Source organism: Kogia breviceps, chromosome 8, assembly GCF_026419965.1.
Source record: "Kogia breviceps isolate mKogBre1 chromosome 8, mKogBre1 haplotype 1, whole genome shotgun sequence".
Classification (NCBI taxonomy): Eukaryota; Metazoa; Chordata; class Mammalia; order Artiodactyla; family Physeteridae; genus Kogia; species Kogia breviceps.
In genome coordinates, this window is record NC_081317.1 from 91,962,721 (window position 1) to 91,990,161 (window position 27,441).

Here is a 27,441-nt window from a genome sequence, read left to right on the forward strand (position 1 = left end):
TTCAGCCCCAAGTAAGAAAGTTAAGGTAACAGCATTGTTAGCCACACCTAAAAGTAAAAGTTTTGACACAGTACTGAGAGGTAGAAAAGCTATGGGATTCCGAGTGTGGGCTACACCACTTTTTTGTTGTGTGACCTCGGACCAGTCACTTCATCTCTTTGTGACTCAGTTTCTTGATCCGTAATATGGGTCCATCATCCGGGCCTTTGTTGTGGGAACCCAATGAAGAACTGGGTGTGAATGTGCTTTGGAAAGTACAAAACCCTGGGCACCCAGGGTTCACTGGCCTGATCAGGGTCGGTGATTATCGTAAGTTTATTGTGACCACCCACCTGCGCCCTGCTGTGCTCTGGGATCTCATCCCGGCTGAAAAGGAAAAAACTGCTCCATTTACCTTCAAGGTAATAATCCGGCTGGGAGTCTTGATTTCGAAAGTACCCTCCTCGGCGTCCGCCTTGCAGTCAAAGACTGCACTGGAGAGGTCGATACTGTCCAAGGGATTTGCATCCTGCGCGGTCCGTGAATAATACAGGTGGCATTTCCTCTCGTCGTAGAAGAACCAGCGGGATTTCCAGCCCCGGATGGGCCCTTTGCCGCCAAACTTACTCAAATATCCACAGAGTTTCTTGGGGGCCGTCTCCAGGGGCCGGGCGCAGCCTTCCGACTCCTTGGGAGGCAACACGTCGGGGTTCCTGGCCAAGCCGACAGGCTCTTCGGACCCGGGGACGGGGAAAGTAGGCTCCGCGGGTTTCTCCTGGGTGCTCTCCATCGCCGAGGGACTGGAGGTCGGCGGCCCAACTCTGGTCAAATCTCGGAAACTCAGGTGACACCTTCCAAGAAGGAGCTTTCTGGACAGGGGCGGAGCCAGTGGTGACCCGCCCCCAAGAGACGACGGAGGGACGCGGCTGGCTGCGGTGTGTGCTCCTCCTTGATGGAACGCCCAGTAGGGGCTGCTGGCTACGCCCATCCGAACCTCTCTGCAGCCAGGTACACGCCCCCTGCCGGCTCCTCCCACCCCGCCTCTTCCGGCTTCTCCTCCGTGCCTATCCGCCATCTTTACTGGGGGCAGCTTCGGGCGTGAGGCGGTCCTCGGGTTGAAGGCGTGGTGACCCTGAGCTAGGTTAACCGGCAAAAGGGAAGCTGCAAGAGACGCCGGTCCCCGACTGCGCTGCTCTGGTAACTCGCGTAATGACGTGGATGGGTCGTCTCTTCTCGCGCCTTATGGGCCTCCCGCCTTTTTTCCCCAGGTGCCGCTCGGGTCACCGCCCGACGGCGGATCGCGCGGCCATTAGTTGAAAGGGACGCCCGGCTCGGTGACGCCATTTCCGGCGCCGCTCAAAGCGCGCGTGGATTGTGGGCGCTGCTAGGGGCTTATTATCCCCGGGGCTAATTTAGCACCCCAGTGACTCAGCTCTGACCGCGGCGGCTTCTCCTCCCTCGGTCCCAGCTCCCACTCGCCTCCTTCCCTGGCTGCTCGCGTTACATTGGGTGCCCGGGCCCGGCTGCTGCCCTTCTGGAATCCAGTGCCTGGACGGAGTTGGGCTCAGTAAATTGGGTAAATAAATATGTATCTAGGCCCTGACAAGCTCGGTCAACTTCATGTCTCATTCTACCTCTTGTCCTTAAGTTTCTCCCCTTCCGTCTTGTCTTAGGCGCATCCCTCCACTTGGGCTGTGGAGCCTATTTCCTTCCACCTCTTTAGGGCCATCACGGTTCTCCTCTAGCCCTTTCTTATCTCCTCTCCCTTTAGCTTCTCCCATTCTGCAGTCCTTAAAATTCTCATTGTTGGGGGAAAATTATGCTCAGAGACTGAGATTGTCTTTGCCAGTAATTTATTTAACACCGGTTAACTGCAGGAATTATCATTTATAATAGTATTTCACAAGTCAGTAGCATATAGGATAGTAATGTCTTTTAATAAGCTAATAAATAACATCAAACTGTAACAGGGCCACAAGGCTAAAACTTATGGATGGTTTCTAAGCGAAATGTTTCCTGTCTTCTCCCTCTGTTCCTGGGAACTAAAACTTACATTCTTGTTACTCTGCATTCCTTGCTCCTGATTAACGTTGTCGGGCCTTCTTGTCGTTTTTGCTTGTTTCTCTTAACCCTAGCCCCAAGACTTTCCTTTAAATATACCTGCTTTCTCCCCAGAAGGCAGGACGGTAGTTTTCAGGACATTAGTCTGCTACCCTTCTCACCTGCTGGCAATCAATAAATTTCTCATTCCTTTATCCTCAAAACCTTGTCCTTGTTATTCTCATTTGGCATGAGGACTAGGACCGAATTTTTGGTAACAAAATTGGCTGAGCCAGCCAGGAGGCACGTCGGCGCCCCTGTGGCGTGCATCCCGCTCTGGACCTCCAACCTAACGCTGTCGAAGCAGGGAGGGGTGCCCTGGGTTGGGTTTGGAGCCCTTGCCTGTGGGAGTGGTGCCTCCTGGGGAGAGAGTGAGGGGCTGGCTGTCCCAGCGGCTGGAGCCCTATCTTACTCCCGTCTCTCTCCTTGAAAAGGATGTGGTCTCCTGTAGCTTGAACCTTCTTTGAGGAAGAGTTGCCACACCTTGGCCACTTGGGGAAGTGCCCCCCCCCGCGCCCCTTGATTCCACACTTTTGGGAAAGGTTGTGAATCTTCCAGCCTGTTAGGAGGCATTTGTAGCGCCGTTGGTGTTAAAGTCATGGTTGAGTGGGACCAGGGAACCCAGCGAAGTCGTTCCCTTTTGTTTTCTTCTGAGTTTTGAAAGGTTCCTGTTTGTCTACTTGGCCTTCGTTTTAATATATTTTGGGTTGGTTCCTTTGTTGTTGTTCTTTAGTCATTTGTCTGCTTTTAAACATGGGAGGTGCCTTTAATTCCATCTGAAAGTCCCTTGGGAAGAATTTTGGCCGAATGGCCAACTTATAGCTATAAGCCTTTTTTGTCTAAAAGGAAAATGGGAAATGAGAGCTCTATTCCTTCTTGTAGTTGTTCCTAGGATGTATTTTACACAACTGGGGGATTTTTAGTATGCTCCTAGAAAGAGAAAGTTAAATGATGAGAATTCATTGAAGGTCTAGATCATTTTTTAATAAGATAAAACACTGGACACAGACTGCTAGACAAGCCTGAGTTTGCCTACTTTTGTCTTCCTGTGAGAGAAAAACTAAAGATGTTTGGGTTTATTAGATACACATCTTTTACCACATCGAAGAAAAATTATGCTGTGAAAAAAAAATGTATATTTTTAGAGGTTATGGAATATGTTCTTAAGTTTGCCAGTCAGGAAATAGTGGTATGACAAACAGTTCATAATTCTTGCTTCTTGGTTTTCATTTTAAGGATTAAAAATTGTAATATATGTGCAATTAAAAACTACTAGAAATAATAAGGGAAACATTTCAGTATGTAAATAAAGTAGGATACATGTTGTCGATAAGAGAAGGGTGAGAAGAATGGAGATACTTTTGTTAAGGGGAAAGAGTAATTTTGTCCTGAAGCTAGTTATTTCTAAATGAGGGGAGAGGAGGACAAACTTATAAGGATATAGGAAGTGATGGAACGGTTGTGGGAAAGGAACCTTGAGAAGAGAGTTTTATGCATGGTCAAAACTGGCCAAGATTAGATTGAATTTAATTAAGTAGATGAATTTGTTATTAAAAGTGAGCTGGTACAAGGCTGGATTTTGGTTTACTCTCTCTCTGTCAAGAGAATAGTTTTTCCTGGAATATTGAGCTGCTTTTGATAACAAACTGTAAGTTCTTCACTTTTTAAGTGATCTTTAGTGATCTATTGTAACGTTCTGTATTTGACTCTGAAATCTTTTATTGTTACTTTTGTTAAAATAATAAGTATTGTTTCATAGTGAGTTATGATCCTATTTGACTAGGTGTTTTAAAACTTTTTGATATTTTTGACAAACTTCCCAAGGATCAAGTTCTAAATAAAGTTCTTTTAACCTCTAACTAACTTTGGGATGTTTCAATGAACCCCTGAGGTATCTCAGAGAGAAATTTTAAATTAATTTGAATTATTTCTTATGTTAAATTACATTGGAAACATTGTCAGGTGAGTGGTGATAAACCTTTTTACGTTATATTGTATGGGTAAATCTTATTAAAATGTTCTAGAAATTAGATGAAGTTCCTAAAATTTGGATGTGTCCTGGTATTGTTATCAGTCATAATTCTAGTTATTATCTTAAAATGTCGTACGTCATAGCACTCAGTTAAGCTTCTTTGTCAACTGCGTTGTAATCAGATCTTTAACTGTCACCTTTATGTCTTTTGTCATTCATAGACAGTTATTATTTCATTCTGATGCTTTGTAAAACTGCTTCATCTTTACGACGAATCATAGAAAGGACTTTTTGACAAGTACAGCTTTCTGATAACTTTCAGATCATACTGCTGAATTGGGTAGAAATTAAACAATTCTAATGGAAACTCTGATGGTTTCATAAACTGTTAGCAAAAGGATTAGTTACATAGGCTGAGTGAACTGATGAATATGGTTGTAATTTTTTGGTTTTTATCTGAAGTATTACTGGCTTTTAATCTGTGTTTTTCAGATGTAAAGAAACCTTTCCCCTTAAGCTAATTATGATTTATAACAACTTGGTAAATTATACCCTTGTAAGTAGAATTGAAGCATTTATCTTTTTTTTTTTTTTGCGGTACGCATGCCTCTCACTGTTGTGGGCTCTCCCGTTGCGGAGCACAGGCTCCGGACGCGCAGGCTCAGTGGCCATGGCTCACGGGCCCAGCCGCACCGCGGCATGTGGGATCTTCCCGGACCAGGGCACGAACCCGTGTCCCCTGCATCGGCAGGCGGACTCTCAACCACTGCGCCACCAGGGAAGCTCAAAGCATTTATCTTTTCTTTCTATCCGATCCCTCCAGAGATTGGAAACTCTTGGGCTCCCAGAAGTCTTGTCAGATGAATGAGGAAGGTCACCTCTTGTCAGGTGCAGGAATCTCAAGATATTCTGGAGACCTGGAGAAGAGAGGAATTTACCCAAATCCATAGATATCACAGGCAGAATCTGAAGGCAAGCTATTAGCATGGCTTTCCTAGCCTTGAGGGGCCTTTTAAAAGTTTGATCTGGGGGCTTCCCTGGTGGCGCAGTGGTTGAGAATCCGCCTGCCGATGCAGGAGACACGGGTTCGTGCCCTGGTCCGGGAAGATCCCACATGCCGCGGAGCAACTAAGCCCGTGAGCCATGGCCGCTGAGCCTGTGCGTCCGGAGCCTGTGCTCCGCAACGGGAGAGGCCACAGCAGTGAGAGGCCCGCATACAGCAAAAAAAAAAAAAAAAAAAAAAAAAAAAGTTTGATCTGGGATTCCTAATGAAAAGTTCCAGTGCAGCCAGTTTAAGAGAGCCTATATGAGCAATTACACTTATGCAAATAATCAGGCCAAGTTTATGGAAACCAGACTTATTTTGAACAAGTTAATCTTAACACATTATTTTTTTTTATAAGATACTTAAATATATATATATATTTATTTATTTGGCTCTGTGCTGGGTCTTAGTTGCGGCACGCAGGATCTTCGTTGCTGCATGTGCGATCTTTAGTTGACGCACGTGGGATTTTTTTAGTTGCGGCACACGAGATCTTTTTAGTTGCAGCATGTGGACTCTTAGTTGCAGCATGCGGATCTAGTTCCCTGACCAGGGATTGACCCTGGGCCCCCTGCATTGGGAGCATGGAGACTTAACCAATATGTTTTTAGGGAGTGATACAATTAACATCACCATGTGAAGTTGTTAAAGCTTAAAATTGATCAAGGGTTGGGACTTCCCTGGTGGTGCAGTGGCTAAGACTCTGCTTGCCAATGCAGGGGACACAGGTTTGAGCCCTGGTCCAGGAAGATCCCACATGCTGCGGAACAGCTAAGCCTTTGTGCCACAACTACTGAGCCTGTGCTCTAGAGCCTGCGAGCCACAATTACTGAGCCCACGTGCCACAGCTCCTGAGCCCGTGTGCCACAAATACTGAAGACCGTGCGCCTAGAGCCTGTGCTCCACAACAGGAGAAGCTACCACAGTGAGAAGCCTATGCACTGCAATGAAGAGTAGCTCCCACTTGCTGCAACTAGAGAAAGCCCATGTGCAGCAACGAAGACCCAACACAGCTAAATAAATAAAAAAATAAATTAAAAAAAATAAAAATAAAATTGATCAAGGGTTCATTATACAACTTTTGATTGTTGTTATCGTTCACATTTTGCTCCATTAGGTTTTTGTTCCAACCTTGTGTATATGATAAATGCAATCTTATTACTGTAAAATTTTCAAAAATGATGCATCACGAGATTTTGGGTGAAGAAGAATTTTTTGATGAATTTTATGCAGATATTTTCTCTGATTGTCTGGGCGACATATATACTAGTGTCTGGGATCTGATTCAGATGATGTGAATGTTAGACCAACAAAAAGACAAAAAACCTTAGTGATTGATTCTGATACAGAAAGTGAAAATGAAACTCACAGTGGTGGAGAATGCTCCTTTGCTTCTACAGAAGAGTGGATTGAAGACAGCATTTGACAGAAATTAGAAGACTTTACAGGTGTGTCCTGTGTAACTATTGAATGTAATAACCCGCAAAGTGTTAGCGAAATAACAGCATTAATTTTTGGTAACGACTTTTTCGAGTTGATCGCTTCTCAAACAAACTTGTATCATCAATAGAATGAAAAATCATATAAAAATTATGATAAGGCTTTAAAATGGAGTGATGTAACCAGTAGTAACATGAAGTTTCTTGGATTAATAATTTTGATGGTACAAATAAGAAAGTCACACTGGGCGCCCCTCGGGCTGGACTTGGTGCTCGCACTCCCTTGGCTGCAGCCCGGCGCCTGCTCCACCTTCCACTTCCGATCTGTGGTTGGTCGAGCCAGTGTATGTGCCACAATAACATGTCGGCCCTGCTGCCCGCCATTGTGGCTGCCATCCGGAAGGCCACCGCCGCAGTGATTTTCCTTCATGGATTGGGAGACACAGGGCATGGGTGGGCAGAAGACTTGGCAGGTATCAGAAGCACCCACATCAAATACACCTGCCCACACGCACCAGTTATGCCTGTAACATTAAATATGAACATGGCCATGCCTTCTTGGTTTGACATTATTGGTCGTTCACCAGATTCACAGGAAGATGAAACTGGAATTAAACAGGCAGCAGAAAGTATAAAAGCTTTGATAGGGCAAGAGGTGAAGAATGGCATTCCTTCTAACAGAATTATTTTGGGAGGATTTTCTCAGCGAGGAGCTTTATCTCTGTGCACAGCACTGACCACACAGCAGAAGCTGGCCGGCGTCACAGCTTTCATCTGCTGGCTGCCTCTGCGGGCTTCCTTTCCATGGGGTCCTATCAGTGGCTTGAATAGAGACATTTCTATTCTTCAGTGCCATGGAGATTTGGAGCCTTTAGTTCCCCTAATGTTTGGTTCTCTTACTGCTGAAAGGCTAAAAACTTTGGTAAATCCAGCCAATGTAACCTTCAAAACCTATGGAAGCATGATACACAGTTCATGTCAACAGGAAATGATGGATATCAAGCAGTTCATTGATAAACTCCTAACTCCTATTGATTGATGTCACTAAGAGGCTTTGTGGAGAAGTACACACCAGCATCATCATTGTAGAGTATAAACTTTCCTTTGTCCGATCTTGAAACCTCTAATGTTTGCAGTGTTAAAATGTTTTGCAAATACACACCAATGACACAGGCTAAATAAATCTCATGGAAAATTTAAGATCTTTTAAGTTTCTATGTATGTATTTGTGTAACATGATCCAGAATATATTAGTATTAAAATAGGTGAAGCAGCTAGCTTCTTTCTCCCAAATGTAATTCAGCAAAATAATAAAATACTGCAACCAGATTTCTTATTATATCCCTTAAAAATTATTAGTATGCTTAATGAAAACTTGTTCAGGTATAAATGAGCAGTTAAGATATAAACAGTTTATGCATGCTGTGACTTAGACTCTGGACTTATTCCCAAATTACTTAGTCACCATGCAGTATCTGTATATATATATATTTTTAATTAATTTATTTATTTAATTTTAGCTGCATTGGGTCTTCGTTGTTGCATGCGGGCTTTCTCTAGTTGCGGTGAGCGGGAGCTACTCTTTGTTGTGGCGTGCGGGCTTCTCATTGAGGTGGCTTCTCTTGTTGCGGGCCTTGGGCTCTAGGCATGTGAATTTCAGTAGCTGTGGTGTGAGGGCTCAGTAGTTGTGACTCGCAGGCTCTATAGAGTGTAGGCTCAGTAGTTGTGGTGCACGGGCTTAGTTGCTCCATGGCATGTGGGATCTTCCCAGACCAGGGCTTGAACCCATGTCCCCTGCATTGGTAGGTGGATTCTTAACCGCTGTGCCACCAGGGAAGTCCATGTATTTTTATATATGTGTTCATACGTACGTAATGATTTTAATACATAACAAGAGTAAGGTGTTATTACATTATTACTAATAATAGGGATAATGCTTCTAAGTGTCAATAAAGAGTAATATTGGTGTCTTCAATTAATGGCCCTTTTATTTTGGGGACCAGGTTTTTCTTTCCTGAATATAATTTCTATTTAATATTCTTTTTTCCTCTCTAGAAAAGAAATGTGTTCTTTCTTCTTTTTTATTCTTCATAACGGACCAAATATTGCCTACTTGTCATAGACATCTGCTGTCAATACGTGCTGTAATTTGACATTCTGAATCACAGACATGACGGCATTGAAAACATATTTATACTTGTAGAAAGAAACCAGACATCCCTTCAAAGTTTCTACACTACTTCTTAAACTGGACCTTTGTCTGCCGTTTAGGCCGGCAGAGTTACTTGAATCTTCAGTCCAGGTAACGAGAATAATTCTGTGGTTGTATTTTTCTGTAATTAACTGAAAGAATAATTAGGTCATATTCTAGTATGTTCTGAAATATTTACTGATCTTACAAATTGTAATTTCTAAGATGATTAGCTCTAAGATGATTCTCCTCATAGCATAGTTTTAGTTTACTTATTTTGCACATATGTTTGAAACCGACTGCTGTAGGAAATGAACAGTACATTCAAAATATTTGCTTTACTTTTTTCTGCCAATGGACTTATTTGAAATTTTCACTGTAGTCAGAGAGTTTCTGTGCAAACATAAAAGTAGCCATTATTTGATTTTAAATAGATTTTTCAGATTATTGGTTAACATTATTTGAAAGCAAGTTTATGGGTAATAAAAGTTAATCAGAACTCAATACATATGGTGTAGTTACCACCCAGTTTAATATGTAGCAAAAATGTACACCTGATATTTCTGAACTGTTAATTTTTCTGCTGTATTCCAACTGACTAGAACACCATTAGGAATGCATGTTTATAAATGGGGGCTACTTGATGATGGAAATGATTTCGTATGGACAGTATAGGATGTTAATAATGAAGCCATATGTTTATGTCTGGATTTACAGTTTTAAACAATCATTTACTAAGTCATTTTGCTTTTATCTTGAAGAATATAAACTGTTGTTTCACTTACACAAATCAGCAAGATCTAATTTATGGCAAGAAATATTCCATTGAAATGTTGTGCTGTAACGTGGGAAAATGTAAATCTTTTTCATGGTTTCTATCAAAGTGAAATAAAATTCTGAAAAAAAAAAAGAAAAGTCACACTGGGAAGAACATTGGTCGACTGATCTCTTACTTGAAACACCTATCTTTCCGAAGATTATGACGAGAAGAAGGTTTGAACAAATAATGACATTTCTTCACTTTAACGATAACTCAGAAATTCCACTTCCTGCAGACAGAATTTCAAAAGTTAAACCTCTTTTGGATTATTTTCTGCCAAAATTTCAATTGATCTATATACCCAAACAAGAGCTATCACTTGATGAGGCAATGATTAAGGTGGAGAGGACAACTCAGATTCAAAACCTGTAATCCTGGAAAACTTAGAAAATATGGAATTTTGGTCAGGATGGTTAGCAAAAGTGAAACTGGATGTATATGCAGCCTTGAGATTTACATGGGTGAAGGAAAGAAACTGCAAGAAACAATATTGTTGGTCCTACAACCTTATCTTGGTTCATGGCACCATATTTACCAAGACAGTTATTACAACAGGGTGTTCACATCTGAAATAAGAGAGAATCATGGTCTACTAAACCAATTAAAGGAGAAATCTAAAAATCTACAGAGAGGAGAAATGACATTCTTACGGAAGGGAGAAGTGATTCTTCTTATATGGAAAGACAAGAGGCTAGTCTGCATGGTGACAGCTATTCAAGACACCTCCATAGCATCTACAGGAAAGGAATGCAGGGGGACTGGCCATCAGATAACTAAGCCCACTTGTATATAAGAGTATAATAAATATATGAAAGGAATTGATCGATCCAATCAGTATCTGGCAAACGTCAGTATCCTCTGGAAAACTTGAAAATGGTTTAAGAAAATGGGTTTCTATTTGAGTAATTGCGGTTTATTCAATGCGTTTAATATTTATTGTAGCCTTATTGCACAGAATAAAATGACTTACAAGCAATTTTTGTTAGCAGTAGTTAGAGAATGGGTAACTGACCATTCTGGTGAATGTAGTAGTAGTCCCACACCTGGTCCTTCAAGCCCCCTGCACAGATCCACCTTGTCGACTATCAGGTAAAATAAAAGAACATATTCTAGAGGAAATAATACCCACAGGACTAAAAAAAAAAAAAAATGCTGCCGGGAAGTGTAGAGTCTGCTCTTCCAGGGGAAAGCGCAATGAAACACGGTATATTTGTAATAGATATTCTGTTCCCCTGCACAGAGGTGCCTGCTATACTGCCTGTCACACTCTAATGAAATATTAGAATGCTTTAGTAAGACGTATACAAAGTTTCAAATAAATACATTAAGTGCAAAAAAAGTTGCTGATATTTACTCAGATGCGGGTGTTTTAATATTCACTTACATAGCAAATTGCCAGCCATGGGGGTTAGTTTCTGCAAAAATCCCCTGGTCAGTAATGTGTTTATTTGGCTAGATTTAGTAGAAATGAGGGTAATTTAGAGAGAAAAATTATGTTTCAATAGTATATCTTTGGATATTGAAGTTTTGTTTTTACTGAGGTTTTGTATTTATTCTCTACGTCCAAGATGGCTCCTTGTTACTGTTACATTATTGTAAAGTTTAATTGAATTATTAAAATAATATTCTAAGCTTGTTTCTAAAGCCAGTCACAGTAATCTATCTTTGGATGAAGATCAGATGCCCTGTGACTTGCAACTAGGAGATTATGTACCCTGGAAAAGACATCATTTAAAGGACTGTCTCCAAATTAGACAAAAGGACCCTTATCAGGTACTCTTTAACTAGCATATGTGCAGCAAAATGGAAAGAAATTGACTCTTTTATTTATTTATTTATTTGGCTGCACTGGGTCTTGGTTGTGGCATGTGGGATCTTCGTTACAGCATGCAGGATCTTTAGTTGTGGCATGCGGAATCTTTAGTGGTGGCATGCGGGATCTTTTAGTTGCGGCATGTGGGATCTTTTAGTTGCGGCATGGGGGATCTGCAATTGCGACATGCAGGATCTTTTAGTTGCAGCATGCAGAATCTTTAGTTGTGGCATGCGGGATCTTTTAATTGTGGCATGCAGGATCTTTAGTTGTGGCATGTGAACTCTAAGTTGCAGCATGTGGGATCTACTTCCCTGACCAGGGATCAAACCCGGGCCCCCTGCATTGGTAGCACGGAGTCTTAGCCACTGGACCACCAGGGAAGTCCCTGAAGGAAATTGACTCTTCATGTTTTCCGCTTAAGAAGGGCCTCTGCATTGGACTGTCTATAGAAAAGACTGCTGACCACAAATGACACCCGTACCAGGATGAGAAGAAGTTAACAGTAGTGGTAGGCAGCTGACCCCAAAATCTGGACCAGGCCTGTAAGAACCATCCAACTAATTTATTTATTGTTATTTTTAAAATATTTATTTATTTATGGCTGCATTGGGTCTTAGTGTGGCACGCGGGATCTTTTTGTTGTGTGTGAGCTCTTCATTGCAGCACGCGGGCTTCTCTTTGGTTGTGGCGTGCAGGTTTCTCTCTAGGTGTGGTGCGCAGGTTCAGTAGTTGCAGCCCATGGGCTTAGGTGCTCCACAGCAGGTGGGATCTTAGTTCCCCAACCAGGAATTGAACCCTCATCCCCTGCATTGGAAGGAGGATTCTTAACCACTGGACCACCAGGGAAGTCTCCATCCAACTAATTTAATTGAACTGTTTACCAAATGTTTGTCTTCCTATCAAAATGGAAAGTTATTGTTTTACTTCTAACCATACTTTTAACTCCAGTGTTCAGGATGAAAAGAAAATTCTTTAGTGAAGTTGTTGTCAAGAGTACAACTATTCATGACATGTATCACTGCTTGCTTTGAGTATACTGCGAAAAGCACATATACAATGTTTGAATGACAATCTGGTATAACCAATAAAGTTAGAGCCTATAAAGTGTTTCTTCGTTGGCATACGTCTGAGCTTGTTCACTATGTTTGATTAGTTTTCCTCCAATGTGGATAACTAGGCACGTGCACGCACACACACACACACAGTAGGCCTAGCACTGAGGGGCATGGTGGACCTAGGGCCGGCAGCAACCACCCTGACATCAAGTGACAAATATTTTGATCATCAGTGCTTTCTATCGAAAGATTTGCAAACAAAAAGGGGAAATTATAGAAGAAATTTTCACATATTGAGGTATGGCGAAGTTATTCTGGCTTTTACATGATTTAACTTAGACTAGAACAACCTGTTTGTGACCTGTCAGAGACATGCATTGTACATCTGCTTTAACCAGTAAGAAAAAGAATACATTTAAAAATCAAAGTAGAGTAACTGGTTCAGGCATCCAAAATAGAGCTGGATGGCCATTCTGAACGTGGTTTCAGACACATTTCTGTACTACTGAGAACCTGATTGCCAACTGCAACCTTATGGCCTCAAGGTGCTATTATAAGAAGAGGTGATGTCAAGCCAGAAAGAAAAAAGAAAAAGCCTCTTTGCATATCTTGCAGGATTCTAGAGCATCTTTTGGGACAAGATAATTCTTTAAAGTGAAAGTCCAGAACTTTCTCTCCTCTAATCCTGAATTTTAACATTGCCCCTGTTCAGCAGAAGTAGCCAGAAGACTTCGTTGCCCTCACTCCCATAGATATGGAAGGTTATAAATGACAGGGCTACAAGGCTAAAACTGTTTGATGCATGATTTCTTTTTTTAAAATTTATTTTATTTTTATTTTATTTTTGGCTGCATTGGGTCTTTGTTGCTGCACGTGGGCTTTCTCTAGTTGCGACAAGCAGGGACTCTAGGCATGCGGGTTTCAGTAGTTGTGGTTGTGGCTCGCGGGCTCTAGAGCACAGGCTCAGTAGTTGTGGCGCATGGGCCTAGTTGCTCCGTGGCATGTGGGATCCACCCGGACCCGGGCTCGAACTTGTGTCCTCTGCATTGGCAGGCAGATTCCCAATCACTGCGCCACCAGGGAAGTCCCTGATGCATGATTTCTAGGTGAAACTGTTTTTCCTGTCTTCTCTCTCCGTTGCTGGGAACTAAAACTTAGTCTTTGTTATCGTGCAGTCTTTGTTACTGATTAATGTGGACAGGCATTCTTGCTGTTTTTGTTTGTTCCTCTTAACCCCAGCCCCAAGATTTTCCTTTAAATATGCCTGCTTTCTCCCCAGAAGGCAGGACAGCAGTTTTCAAGGTGTTAGTCTGCTACCCTCCTCATTTGCTGGTATATCAATAAATTTCTCTTTTCTTTATCCTCAAAACCTTGCCCTTGTTATTTTTATTCGACATTGGGGAAAAGGACTGAGTTTTTGATAACAAAATCAATGATATATTAATTTATACTGTTGTTCCAGGCAAAGGGGGGAATGAAAGCAGTAAAGTCCAAATTTAGTTCAGGTATACCCTTCTATGAGTTGGTTCCCGGTAGATTCATTCCTTCCAACTAAAAGTTGGGTATCAGCTGCTGGCTTAGGTCCCAGTACCAGTGTTGGCAAAGGTTGCTCCAGAGGTTTTTACTCCAGGGACCCTCACATGGCTTGCGCCACTGCCTGTGAGGACTAATATTGCCATGGCAGGAACGGATATCTCTTCTCTTCCTGAGACTGCAGCACAGTTTAGCACCACTGCTGACCAAGAGTAGCCTGGCTAGGGTTAGGAACAGGTGTCTCAAGAGCTTCACAGAACTATTTGGATCAGCAAAGAGTAGCCTTGCCCAGATGGAACACCCTAGACTTGCTGATCAAACCTTTTGGTTTTTATCATTTAAAAGTCCATCATGTGATGGGTACCACTGCCATTACCTTGGTATCAATGATGTAATGCTCCTGTCCACTCCAGGTGGAAAAGCTGTGTCAGAAAGTCCTAATATCCAACTTCAAAACAATTTCATCAAAAAGAAGTTATTCACAGCAAGTTCAAACCACAACCAACTTGTATAAAACAAGCTTTCCAAACATGGATTTGAAATCATAACAAGTTGCTACATGATACTGGTGCACTCTCAGTGATAACATTGCGAGGCAGTGGATAAAGGCGAGGGCTCTGCAGTCCATTTCCAGTACTGCAATCTTGAGTGATTTACTCAACCAGGGTCTCAGTCTTCTCATCTATAAACATGGAACTAAGGAGAACATCTGTCTTTGGAGGCAGATTTAGGTGAAGTTAATGAAGCTTAAGCTCACCTGCAGGGGCTGCTCAATTTGTTATATTTATTTTCTTGTTCTGAATAAGCATCCATTTTCGTGTCTAACTTTGTGTTCATAATTGTGTTTTTTTCTAAGGAAGCCTTCAATACTATATAAATTCCAATCTCCAGGGGCTTCCCTGGTGGCGCAGTGGTTGAGAGTCCGCCTGCCAATGCAGGGGACACGGGTTCGTGCCCCGGTCCGGGAAGATCCCACATGCCATGGAGCGGCTGGGCCCGTGAGCCATGGCCACTGAGCCTGCGCATCCAGAGCCTGTACTCCTCAATGGGAGAGGCCACAACAGTGAGAGGCCCGCGTACCGCAAAAATTCCAATCTCCATAAAACATTTCTATCAATATCCCTAGAGTTATTTTGGTAATTAAATAAATCAATTTGTGTGAAGCTGTAAGCACAGAGTGTGGGGCACAGTAAATGCTCAGTAAACATTAACTATAATTAAAACTATAAAGTAGATCTTGAGGCAGAAGGCAGTAAACCACAAAGAGGATGGAAGATTATATAGTAGAATTCATACCATTGAAAACTCGGAAATACTATAATTGCAATTGGAGATTTTAACACCACTTTTAGCCTTTGTGAGATTTGCTAGAAAACAGCCACAGAAAACAGATACAGAGATCAGAATGCTATGATAAGGTAGGGTCAATTAAATAGGGACTACTAATTCTTTTTATATAATGTTCCATGTCAAAAAGATGTTTTTGGTTTCCAAAAAGATTTTGTGCCAGAAGTACCTTGTCATTAATATTTGAAAATAATAAAAAAGTTAACAACCAAACAATCTAATCCCTTAGAAATAAAAACAGTAAATTTTCTAAATAACTATTGGATAAAAGCGGAAATAGAAGCTGCCATTATAAACTATTTGGTGCAGAAGGCTGGAAGACAATAAAAGCTGTACATATCAAAATTCAGCCTGAGTGCTTAGTCACTGGTGTCATATGGACTCCAGTATTAGAATTCTAGCACCAGTGATTAACTGTGACCTTGGGACACAGACTAGAACACTGTCATTCTTGTGGGTAAAGAGTTGGAAGGGGTATTGCAGGTTTTTCAACTTTTTCACCCTGTTACAGGTTGAATTGTATCTCCCCTAAATTCATATGTTGAAGTCCCAACCCCCAGTATCTCAGAACGTGACTGTATTTGGAGATAGGGCCTTTAAAGAGGTAATTAAGGTGAAATGAGTGCTCGCTTCAGCAGCACATATACTAAAATTGGAATGATACAGAGAAGATTAGCATGGCCCCTGTGCAAGGATGACATGCAAATTAGTGAAGCGTTCCATATTTTTTTATAATCCAATAAAGATGTTAAAGAAAAAGGTGAAATAAGGTCATAAGGTGGGCCCTACTCCAATTTGACTTGTGTCTTTATAAGAAGAGATTAGGACACACACACACATGGAGGGAAGACCATGTGAAGACACAGGGAAGACAGCCATCTACAAACCAAGGAGAGTGGCCTCAAAAGAAACCAGCCCTGTTGACACCTTGATCTTGGATTTCTAACCTCCAGAATTGTGAGAAAATTGATTTCTGTTAAAGCGCTGTGGTTTGTTAGGGCAACCCTAGCAAACTAATACACTCCCCTAACAGAGTGAGCTTCCTTGGAAACCCATCCCAGGCACAGCCCATAATGGCTTAGAGCACCCATGAAAACTCTCTGAAGCTTTATTTTATAAACATAAATAGCTACAAATTCATATCAGTTTATACAAAATATTTAATGTTAATTTCCAGAAAGCAAAATAGTCAAACCCTACTCCCAGCCACCTCCAGGCTGAGGGATGGGGGAGAGACAGGGTGTACAGGCCCCAGCTGGGCTGGTGGGTATTAGGAAACCTGGCCACTGGAATTTTCATTGGCCTATTGCAACCTTTCTGGGCTTTGGTTTTCTCATCTGTAAAATAGGGACCATAATTCCTCCCCAGGGCATCCCACTGAATGTGAAGACTGAAAGGTAATGATGAAAAATATTGGGGTTGGTATCCCTAATCTGCAGTAATATTAACGTGCTCAGAGTGGGAATTCCATGGTGGTCCAGTGGTTGGGACTCCGCGCTTCCACTGAAGGGGGCACGAATTTTATCCCTGCTTGGGGAACTAGGATTCCACAAGCTGCAAAAAAACAAAAAACAAAAAAACCCTCAGAATTGCTCCAGGGGAAAAGAAGATGAAGAGGGGAAAAAAGATCTAAGTTTTAGGTTTAGGGACATTACAGGGAAACTTCTGTTAATCTAGATGCATTAATTGTTGTATACTCTAATGGACATACTTCTGGTTATTACATCAAAGTATAGTCAACATCCCTCAACCTTCCCCTCCTTCCACTTGGAGGATAGTGTCAGCTGCAAAGCTAGAGGTTGTCAGAAAGCGACACCTTGTGGCCTTTTTGGTGTACTGTCCTTGCGTATACTGGGCATTCCCCAGGCTCTTTTGCTAAAGGGCTTAAAAGAGGTACCAAGTAATACCCCCTTCCCCCGACAATATATCCCAAACAGGCAGGTTAATAATTTGACATCTTTAAAACCAATATATTTTACATTATCCTTTAACCCATTTATTTAGTGAAGGCAAGAGAAACGGATTTTCTATCAACAAAATCATGTATTTCTTGTGTTCAATATAAAGGTCTGTTACATGCAGTAATGAACATTATGCCTTAAGTTATTTGGAGTTACCTTCATTGTTGAGTTTTTTACTTCTCTTACTATGGAACAATTTCAGTTTTCTCTTATTAAGGAAGGAGTACAGTCTTACTTAAAATATGTTTTAAAAATTTTAGGTTTTCTGGTCAGGAAAACATAATTTCTAACATTTATTTTTGAGTAATAACATTTTCAATTGATAGTCAGCCCAAAGAATTAATGTTTATTTATTTATTTATTTATTATAAGCTTTGGGGTGTTTATCCGGGCACACTCCACTCCAATTTATTAATTATTTATTTTTGCTGTGTTGGGTCTTCGTTTCTGTGAGAGGGCTTTCTCTAGTTGTGGCAAGCGGGGGCCACTCTTCATCACGGTTCACGGGCCTCTCACTATTGCGGCCTCTCTTGTTGTGGAGCACAGGCTCCAGAAGCGCAGGCTCAGTAGTTGTGGCTCACGGGCCTAGTTGCCCCGTGGCATGTGGGATCCTCCCAGACCAGGGCTCGAACCCATGTCCCCTGCATTAGCAGGCAGATTCAACCACTGCACCACCAGGGAAGGCCATTTATTTGACACATTTTATCTTCAAATACATTATTTTATTTTTTAATTTTGTTCTCCCAGCTTTATTGAGATATAATCTACATACAGCACTGTGTAAGTTTAAGGTGTACAGCATAATGATTTGAATTAGATATATCATGAAATGATTATCACAGTAATTTTAATGAACATCTATTACCTCATGTAGATACAAAATTAAATAGAAAATTTAATAGAAAAATATTTTTTCCTTGTGATGAGGACTCTTAGGATTTACTCTTTCAACTTTCATATATAACATACACCAGTGTTAATTATCTTTATCATGTACATTTTATCCCCAGTACTTATTTATCTTATAACTGGAATTTTGTACCTTTTGCCTTTATCTAATCCCCCCCTACACCCCACCTCTGGCAACCACAAATCTAATCTCTTTTTTTTATGAGTTTGTGTGATGGTTTATTTTTGAAGTATAATTGACCTACAACACTCTGTTAGTTCCTGGTGCACAGCATAGTGATTCGATATTTTTATACATTGCAAAATGATCACTGCAATAAATCTATTTACACTCTGTTACCATACAAAGATATTAAATAATTATTGACTGTATCTCTCATACTGTACATTTCATACCGGTGACTCATTTATTTTGCAGCTGGAAGTTTGTACCTCTTAATCTCCCTCACCTGTTTCTCTCCTCCCCCCAACCCCCTCCTCTCTGGCAACCACCTGTTTGTTCTCTGTACCTCTGACCCTGTTTCTGTTTTGTTATGTTTGTTCATTTGTTTATTTTATTTTTTATTTTTTTGGCTGCACTGCGTGGCATGTGGGATCTTAGTTCCCTGACAGGGATCGAACCCATGCCTCCTGCAGTGGAAGCATGGAGTCTTAACCACTGGACCGCCAGGGAAGTCCCTATTTTGTTTTTATAGATTCCACATATAAGTGAAATTATACACTATTTGCCTTTCTCTGTCTAATTTTTTTTCACTTAGCATAATGCCCTCTAGGTCCATCCGTGTTGTCACATATGGCAAGATTTCATTCTTTTTTATGGCCAAGTAATATTCCATCGTGTATATATGCCACATCTTCTTTTTCCATTAATCTGTTGATGAGCACTTAGGCTGCTTTCATATCTTGGCTATTGTAAATAATGCTTCTATGAACATAGGGGTGCACGTATCTTTTCAAATTAGTGTTTGCTGTATTGTATGGTAGTTCTATTTTTGATTTTCTGAGGAATCTCCATACTGTTTTCCATAGTGGCTGTACCAGTTTACATTCCCACCAACAGTGCATGAGGGTTCTCTTCTCCACATCCTCACCAACACTTGTTATTTGTTATCTTTTTGATAATAGCCATTCTGATGGCTGTGAGGTGATATCTCATTGTGGTTTTGATTTGCATTTCCCTGATGATTAGTGATATTGAGTATCTTTTCATATACTTGTTGGCCATCTGTATGTCTTTGGAAAAATGTCTGTTTACATCCTCTGCCCATTTTTTAATTGGGTTGTTTTTTTGACGTTGAGTCATATGAGTTCTTTGTGTAGTTTGGATATTAACCCCTTCTCTTTTCTCTCATTCAGTAGGCAGCCTTTTCGTTTTGTTGATAGTTTCCTTCACTGTGCAGTGGCTTTTTGGATGTAGTCCCATTTGTTTATTTCTTTGCTTTTGTTTCCCTTGCCTAAGGAGACATCCAAAAAAAATATTACCAAGACTGATGTCAAAGAGCATACTGCCTATATTTTCTTTTAGAAGTTTTAAGGTTTCAGGTCTTAAATTTAAGTCTTTAATCCATTTTGAATTTATTTTTGTTCATGGTGTGGGAAAGTAGTCCAATTTAATTCTTTTGCATGTAGTTGTAATAGAATTATAGTTTTGTCCAGGTATATGCCCAGAAGTGGGATTGCTGAATCATATGGCAACTCTATTTTTAGTTTTGAGGAATCTCCATACTGTTTTTCATAATGGCTGCAACCAATTTACATTCCCACCAACACTGTAGGAGGGTCCCTTTTTCTCCACACCCTCTCCAACATTTATTATTTATAGACTTTTAAATGATGGCCATTCTGACTGGTGTGAGGTGGTACCTCAGTGTAGTTTTGATTTGCATTTCCTCTAATAATTTGTGATGATGAGCATCTTTTCATGTGATTTTTGGCCATCTGTATGTCTTATTTGGAGAAATGTCTACTTAGATCTTATGCCCATTTTTTGATTGGGTTGTTTGCTTTTTTGTTATTGAGTTGTATGAGCTGTTTGTATATTTTGGAAATTAAGCCCGTGTTGGTTGCATCATTTGCAAATATTTTCTCCCAGTCCATTGGTTGTATTTTCAGTTTGTTTATGGTTTCCTTTGCTGTACAGAAACTTTGTAAGTTTGATTAAGTCCCATTTGTTTCTTTTTGCTTTTATTTCTATTGCCTTGGGAGACTGAACTAAGAAAACATTGGTCAGATTTATGTCAGAGAATGTTTTGCCTGTGTTCTCTTCTGGGAGTTTTATGGTGTCATGTCTTATATTTAAGTCTTTAAGCCATTTTGAGTTTATTTTTGTGTATGGTGTAAGGGTGTGCTCTAACTTCATTGATTTACATGGAGCTGTCCAACTTTTCCAATACCACTTGCTGAAGAGACTGTCTTTTCCCCATTGGATATTCTTGCCTCCTTTGTTGAGATTAATTGCCCATAGGTGTGCACGTTTATTTCTGGGCTCTCTATTCTGTTCTGTTGATCCGTATGTCTGTTTTTGTGCCAATACCACACTGTTTTGATTACTGTAGCTTTGTAGTATTGTCTGAAGTCTGGGAGAGTTATGCTTCTTGCTTTTTCTTTTTTCTTCCACAGGATAACTTTGGCATTTCTGGGCCTTTTATGGTTCCATATAAATTTTAGGATTATTTGTTCTAGTTCTGTGAAAAATGTCATGGATAATTTGATAGGGATTGCTTTAAATCTGTAGATTGCTTTGGGTAGTATGACCATTTTAATAATGTTAATTCTTCCAATCCAAGAGCATGGGATATCTCTTTGAATCATCTTCAGTTTCCTTTATCAATGTTTTGTAATTCTCAGCTTATAAGTCTTTCACAACCTTGGTGAGGTTTATTCCCAAGTATTCATTTTTTTTTTTTTTTTGCTGCAATTTAAAAAGGAATTGTTTGCATTCCCTTTCTGATAGTTCATTGTTAGTGTAAAGAAATGCAACCGATTTCTTTCTTTTTAAAAAAAAAATAGATTATTTATTTATTTATTTACTTGTTTATTTATTTTTGGCTACATTGGGTCTTTGTTGCTGCTCGCAGGCTTTCTCTAGTTGCAGCGATCAGCATCTGCTCTTTGTTGCGATGTGTGGGCTTCTCATTGCGGTGGCCTCTCGTTGCGGATCACGGTCTCTAGGCGCGTGGGCTTCAATAGTTGTGGTTCATAGGTTCAGTAGTTGTGGCTCATGGGCTCTAGAACACAGGCTAAGTAGTTGTGGCACATGAGTTAGTTGCTCCGCGGCATGTGAGATCTTCCCAGATCAGGGCTCGAACCCGTGTCCCCTTCATTGGCAGGCGGATTCTTAACCACTGTGCCACCAGGGAAGCCCTGCAACCGATTTCTATATATTAACCTTGTATCCTGTTACCTTGCTGAATTTGTTTATCAGTTGTAGTAGTTTTTGTGTGGAGTGTTCAGGGTTTTCTATATATGTCATCTGCATATAATGACAGTTTTACCTCTTCCCTACCATTTAGAATACCTTTTATTTATTTTTCTTGTCTGATTGCTGTAGCTAGGACTTCCAAATGTTTAATTTCCAATGTTGAAGAGAAGTGGTAAGAGTGGGCATCCTTGTCTTGTTCCAGGTTTTAGTGGGAAGGAGTTCAGGTTTTCACTGTTGAGTATTATGTTGGCTGTTGGTTTGTCATAAATAGCTTTTATTATGTTGAGATATGTTCCCTCTATACACACTTCGGTAAGAATTTTTATCATTAATGGATGATGAATTTTGTCAAATGCTTTTCCTGTATCTACTGAGATGATCATGTGGTTTTTGCCTTTTCTTTTGTTGATGTGGTGTATCACATTAATTTGCATATGTTGAACCATCCTTGTGACCCTGGGATGAATCCAGTGTGGTTGTGATGTATGATCTATTTTATGTGTTGTTGGATTCAATTTGCTGATATTTTGTTGAGAATTTTTACATCTGAATTCGTCAAAGATACCGGCCTGTCATTTTCTTTTTTGGTAGTGTCTTTGTCTGGTTTTGGTAGCAGGGTGATGGTGGCTTTATAGAATGTCTTTGGGAGTGTTCTTTCTTTTTCAGTCTTTTGGAAGAGTTTGAGGAGGATTGGTATAAGTTCTTCCTTTTATGTTTGGTAGAATTTGCCTGTAAAGCCATCTGGCCCTGGACTTTTGTTTGTGGGGAGTTTTTAAAATTACAGATTCTATTTCACTTCTAGAGATGGGTATGTTCGAGTTATCTGTTCCTTCTTGATTCAGCTTTGGTGGGCTGTATGTTTTTAGAAAGTTGTCCATTTCTTCTGGTTGTTGAATTTGTTGGCATGTAATTGTTCATAGTATTCTCTCATGATTTTTTGTATTTCCATGGTGTCAGTTGTGATTTCTCCTCTTCCATTTCTTTTGTTTATTTGGGTCTTCTCTCTTTTCTTCTTCTTTTTTTTTTTTGTGGTACGTGGGTCTCTCACTGCTGTGGCCTCTCCCGTTGCAGAGCACAGGCTCCAGACGCACAGGCTCCGTGGCCATGGCTCACAGGCCCAGCTGCTCCGCGGCATGCGGGATCCCCCCGGACCGGGGCACGAACCCGTGTCCCCTGCATCGGCAGGCGGACTCTCAACCACTGCGCCACCAGGGAAGCCCTCTTTTCTTCTTGATGAACCTGTCCAGAGGTTTGTCAATTTTGTTTACCCTTTAAAGAACTAGCTCTTGGTTTTATTGGGGTTTTTTCCTATTGTTTTTTAATCTCTTTTATTTATTTCCTCATTGAATGAGTTCGGAAGCGTTCCTCCCTCTGCAATTTTTCTGGAATAGTTTCAGACAGATAGATGTTAACTCTTCTCTAAATGTTTGATAGAATTCTTCTGTGAAGCCATCTGGTCCTGGACTTTTGTTTGTTGGAAGTTTTTAATTACAGTTTCAATTTCAGTACTTGTGATTGGTTTGTTCATATTTTCTATTTCTTCCTGGTTCAGTCTTGGAAGATTGTACCTTTCTAAGAATTTTTCAATTTCTTCCAGGTTGTTCATTTTATTGGCATACAGTTGCTTGTAGTAGTCTCTTATGTTCCTTTGTATTTCTGCAGTGTCAGTTGTAATTTTTCCTTTTTCATTTCTAATTTTATTGATTTGAACCCTCTCCCTTTTTTTCTTGATGTCTTGCTAAAGGTTTATCAATTTTGTTTATCTTTTTAAAGAACCAGCTTTTAGTTTCATTGATCTTTTCTATTGTTTTCTTTGCCTCTATTTCATTTATTTCTGCTCTGATCTTTCTGATTTCTTTTCTTCTACTAACTTTGAGTTTTGTTCTTCTTTCTCTAGTTGGTTTAATTGTAAGGTTAGATTGTTTGAGATTTTTCTTGTTTCCCGAGGTAAGATTGTATTGCTCTAAACTTCCCTCTTAGAACTGCTTTTGCTGCATCCCATAGATTTTTTTTTTTTTTTTTTTTTTTTTTTTTGCGGTACGCGGGCCTCTCACTGTTGTGGCCTCTCCCATTGCGGAGCACAGGCTCCGGACGCGCAGGCTCCAGCGGCCATGGCTCACGGGCCCAGCCACTCCACGGCATGTGGGATCTTCCTGGACCGGGGCACGAACCCATGTCCCCTGCGTCGGCAGGCGGATTCTCAACCACTGCGCCACCAGGGAAGCCCCATCCCATAGATTTTGGATCATCGTTTTTTGTTTTCATTTGTCTCTAGGTATTTTTCAATTTCCTCTTTGATTTCTTCACTGATCCATTGGTTGTTGAGTAACATGTTGTTTAGCCTCCACGTGTTTTTTACAGTTTTTATTTCTTGTAGTTGATTTTTAGTCTCAAACTGTTGTGGTCAGAAAAGATGCTTGATATGATTTCAGTTTTCTTAAATTTACTGAGGCTTGCTTTGATCTTTACTGGAGAATATTCCATGTGCACTTGAGTAGAATGTGTATTCTGCTGCTTTTGGATGGAATGCTCTATAGATATCAGTTAAGTCCAGCTGGTCAAACGTGTCATTTAAGGCCTCTGTTTCCTTATTGATTTTCTCTTCAGATGATCTGTCCACTGATGTAAGTGTTACTTACATCAGTGGACAGACCACTATTATTGTGTTACTGTTGATTTCTCCATTTATAGCTGTTAGCATTTGCCTTATATATTGAGGTGCTCCTATGCTGGGTGCATATATATTTACAATTATTATATCTTCTTGGATTGATCCTTTGATCATTATGTAGTATCCTTTGTCTCTTGTAACAGTCTATTTTAAGTCTATTTTGTCTGATATGAGTATTGCTACTCCGGCTTTCTTTTCATTTCCATCTGCATGGAATACCTTTTTCCATCCTCTCACTTTCAGTCTGTATGTGACCCTAGATCTGAACTGAGTCCCTTGTAGACAGCATATGTACAGGTCTTATTTTTGTATCCATTCAGCCAGTCTGTGTTTTTTGGTTGGAGGATTTAATCCATTTACATTTAAGGTAATTATCGATATGTATGTTCTTATTGTCATTTTGTTAATTGTTTTGGATTTGTTTTTATAGGTGTTTTTTTCTTCCCTTCCTCTTTTGTTCTCTTCTCTTGTGATTTGATGACTATCTTTTTTTTTTTTTTTTTGTGGCTGTGCCCTTGTGGCTTGCAGGAGCTTAGTTCCTCAACCAGGGATTGAACCCAGGCCCCAGCAGTGAAAGTGCCAAGTCCTAACCACTGGACAGCCAGAGAACTCCCTGATGACTATCCTTAGTGTTGTGTTTGCATTGTCTTTTCTTTTTCGTGTGTGTATCTACTGTAGTTTTTTGGCTTGTGGCTACCATGAGTTTTTGATGTAGCAGTCTATGTATGTACAAGATTGCTTTAAGTTGCTGGTCTCTTAATTTTGAATGCATTTCCAATATTCTGCATTTGTACTATCCTCACGATTTGTGGTTTTGATATCATATTTGTATGTGGATGATTTCCTACCTTTATGTATGTTTGCCTTTACTGGTGCGCTTTCCCATTTGTCATTTTCTTGTTTCTAGTTTGGCCTTTTCTTTTCTGCTTAGAGAAGTTCCTTTAGCATTTGTTGCAAAGCTGGTCTGGTAGTGCTAAATTCTCTTAGCTTTTGCTTGTTTGTAATGCTTTTGATTTCTCTGTCGAATCTGAATGAGAGCCTTGCTGGGTAGTCTTCTTGGTTATAGGTTCTTCTCTTTCATCACTTTAAATATATCATGCTACTCCCTTCTGGCCTGCAGGATTTCTGCTGAGAAATCAGCTGATAACCTTATGGGAATTCCCTTGTATGTTATTTGTTGCTTTTCCTTTGTTGCTTTTAATATTTTTCTTTGTCTTTAATTTTTGTCAAGTTGATTACTATGTGTCTTGGTGTGTTCCTTTATGGGTTGATCGTGCCTGGGACTCTCTGTGCTTCCTGGACTTGGGTGACTGTTTCCTTTTGCATGTTAGGGAATTTTTCAGCTGTCATCTCTTCAGATATTTTCTTAGGTCCCCTTTTTTTTTTTCTCTTCTCCTTCTGGGACTCCTATAATGCAAATATTGGTGCATTTATTGTTGGTGCAGAGGTCTCTTAGACTGTCCTCATTTCTTTTTTTTTTAAAATTAATTAATTACTTTTATTTTTGGCTGCATTGGGTCTTTGTTGCTGCACGCAGGCTTTCTGTAGTTGTGGAGAGCAGGGGCTACTCTTTGTTGTGGTGCATGGGCTTCTCATTGTGGTGGCTTCTTTTGTTGCGGAGCACCGGCTCTAGGCGCACGGGCTTCAGTAGTTGTGGCATGTGGTCTTCAGTAGTTGTGGCTTGCGGGCTCTTGAGCACAGGCTCAGTAGTTGTGGCGCACAGGTTTAGTTGTTCCATGGCGTGTGGGATCTTCCCAGACCAGGGCTCAAACCCATGTCCCCTGCATCGGCAGGCAGATTCTTAACCACTGTGCCACCAGGGAAGTCCCACGTCCTCATTTCTTGACCTTCTTTTGTTCTTTATTCTGTTTCATGTTAGTGATTTCCACCAGTCTGTCTTCCAGCTCACTTTTTTGTTCTTCTGCTTCATATATTCTGTGATTGATTCCTTCTAGTGTATTTTTTATTTCAGTTATTATATTGTTTATGTCTGTTTGTTCTTTAAATCTTCTAGCTCTTTGCTAAACATTTCTTGTATCTTCTTCGTCTGTGCCTCCATTCTTTTTCTGAGATCTTGGATCATCTTTATTATTACTTATTTTTTTAAATTTATTTTATTATTACTAACATTATTCTGAATTCTTTTTCAGGCAGATTGCCTATCTCCACTTAGTTGTTCTTCTGGGGTTTTATCTTGTTCCTTCGTCTGGAGCATATTTCTCTGTCATCTCATTTTGTTGAACTTTTTGTGTTTGTGGGCTTTGTTCCACAGGCTGCAGGATTGTAGTTTTTCTTGCCTCTGGTATCTGCCCCCGGTGAGTGAGGTTGGGCCACGGGCTTGTGCACGCTTCCTGGTGGGACGGACTGGTGTCTGCCCATTGGTGGGTAGACCTGGATCTTGTCCCTCTGGTGGGCAGGGCTATGTCAAGGGGAGTGGCTAGGTATGGTTGTGGGCTCAGGAAGTCTTTAGGCAGCCTATCTGTTGATACATAGGGCTGTGTTCCCACCCTGTTGGTTGTTTGGCCTGAGACATCCCTGCACTGGAGCCTGCAGGCTACTGGATGGGGCCAGGTCTTGGTGCCAAAATGGCAACCTCCAACCTCTAGGAGCTCGTGCTAGGGAATATTCCCTAGGGACTTCTGCCACACGTGTCCTTGCCCCCACAGTGGGCCACAGCCAACCCCCACCTCCCCAGGAGACCCTCCAAGACCTGCAGGTAGGTCTGGCCCAGGCTCCTATGGAGTTACTGCTTTGCCCTGTGTCCCAGTGTTTGTGAAACCTCATGTGTGCCCTCTAAGGGTGGAGTCTCTGTTTCCCCCAGTCCTGTGGAGCTCCTGCACTCAAGCTCTGCTGGCCTTCAAAGCCAAATGCCCTGGGGGCTCCTCCTCCTGATGCCAGACCCCCAGGGTGAGGAGCCTGACAGGCTCAGAACTTTCACTCCTGTGGGAGAACCTCTGCAATATAATTATTTTCCAGTTTGTGGATCGCCCACCAGCAGTATGGGTTTTGATTATGTCACAAAAGCACCCCTCTTACTGTCTCGTTGTGTCTTCTTCTTTGTCTTTGGATGTAGAGTATCTTTTTTGGTAGGCTCCAGTCTTTCTTTTGGTCAATGGTTGTTGAGCAATTAGTTGTGATTTTGGTGTGTTTTCATCAGAGGAGGTGAGCTCAAGTCCATCTAC

The 27,441-nt window shown here is 40.9% G+C and overlaps 1 protein-coding gene, 1 long non-coding RNA gene, 1 other non-coding gene and 1 pseudogene across 6 annotated transcripts in view; 3 read left to right on the top strand and 1 right to left on the bottom strand.

Annotated features, from left to right (window-relative positions):
- Positions 1-1,312, bottom strand: part of TBC1D2 (TBC1 domain family member 2) — a 45,761-nt gene extending 44,449 nt beyond the window's left edge. For 2 of the 3 annotated variants that reach the window (XR_010841620.1, XM_059070970.2), the window contains exon 1: positions 395-1,297. Coding sequence is in view for 1 of the 3 variants with exons in the window: in XM_059070970.2 (XP_058926953.1) it covers positions 395-1,054 (660 nt within the window). In the remaining 2 variants the exon portion in view is untranslated. Of the gene's footprint in view, positions 1-394 lie in introns of all 3 variants that reach the window. The other variant, XM_059070974.2, reaches the window with a different exon arrangement.
- Positions 1,075-11,955, top strand: LOC136794613 (uncharacterized). 2 transcript variants are annotated; one of them, XR_010841622.1, is made up of 4 exons: positions 1,075-1,555; positions 6,446-6,544; positions 8,591-8,837; positions 11,192-11,955. It is a non-coding gene; the product is annotated as an uncharacterized lncRNA (long non-coding RNA). The 2 variants fall into 2 exon arrangements; XR_010841621.1 differs by lacking the exon at positions 11,192-11,955 and having other exon boundaries at positions 8,591-9,134.
- Positions 6,811-7,663, top strand: LOC131760903 (acyl-protein thioesterase 1 pseudogene; annotated as a pseudogene).
- Positions 11,956-15,919: 3,964 nt separating the features above from the next.
- Positions 15,920-16,026, top strand: LOC131762082 (U6 spliceosomal RNA). The gene has a single exon (XR_009337160.1). It is a non-coding gene; the product is annotated as a U6 spliceosomal RNA (small nuclear RNA).
- The last annotated feature ends 11,415 nt before the right edge of the window (positions 16,027-27,441 follow it).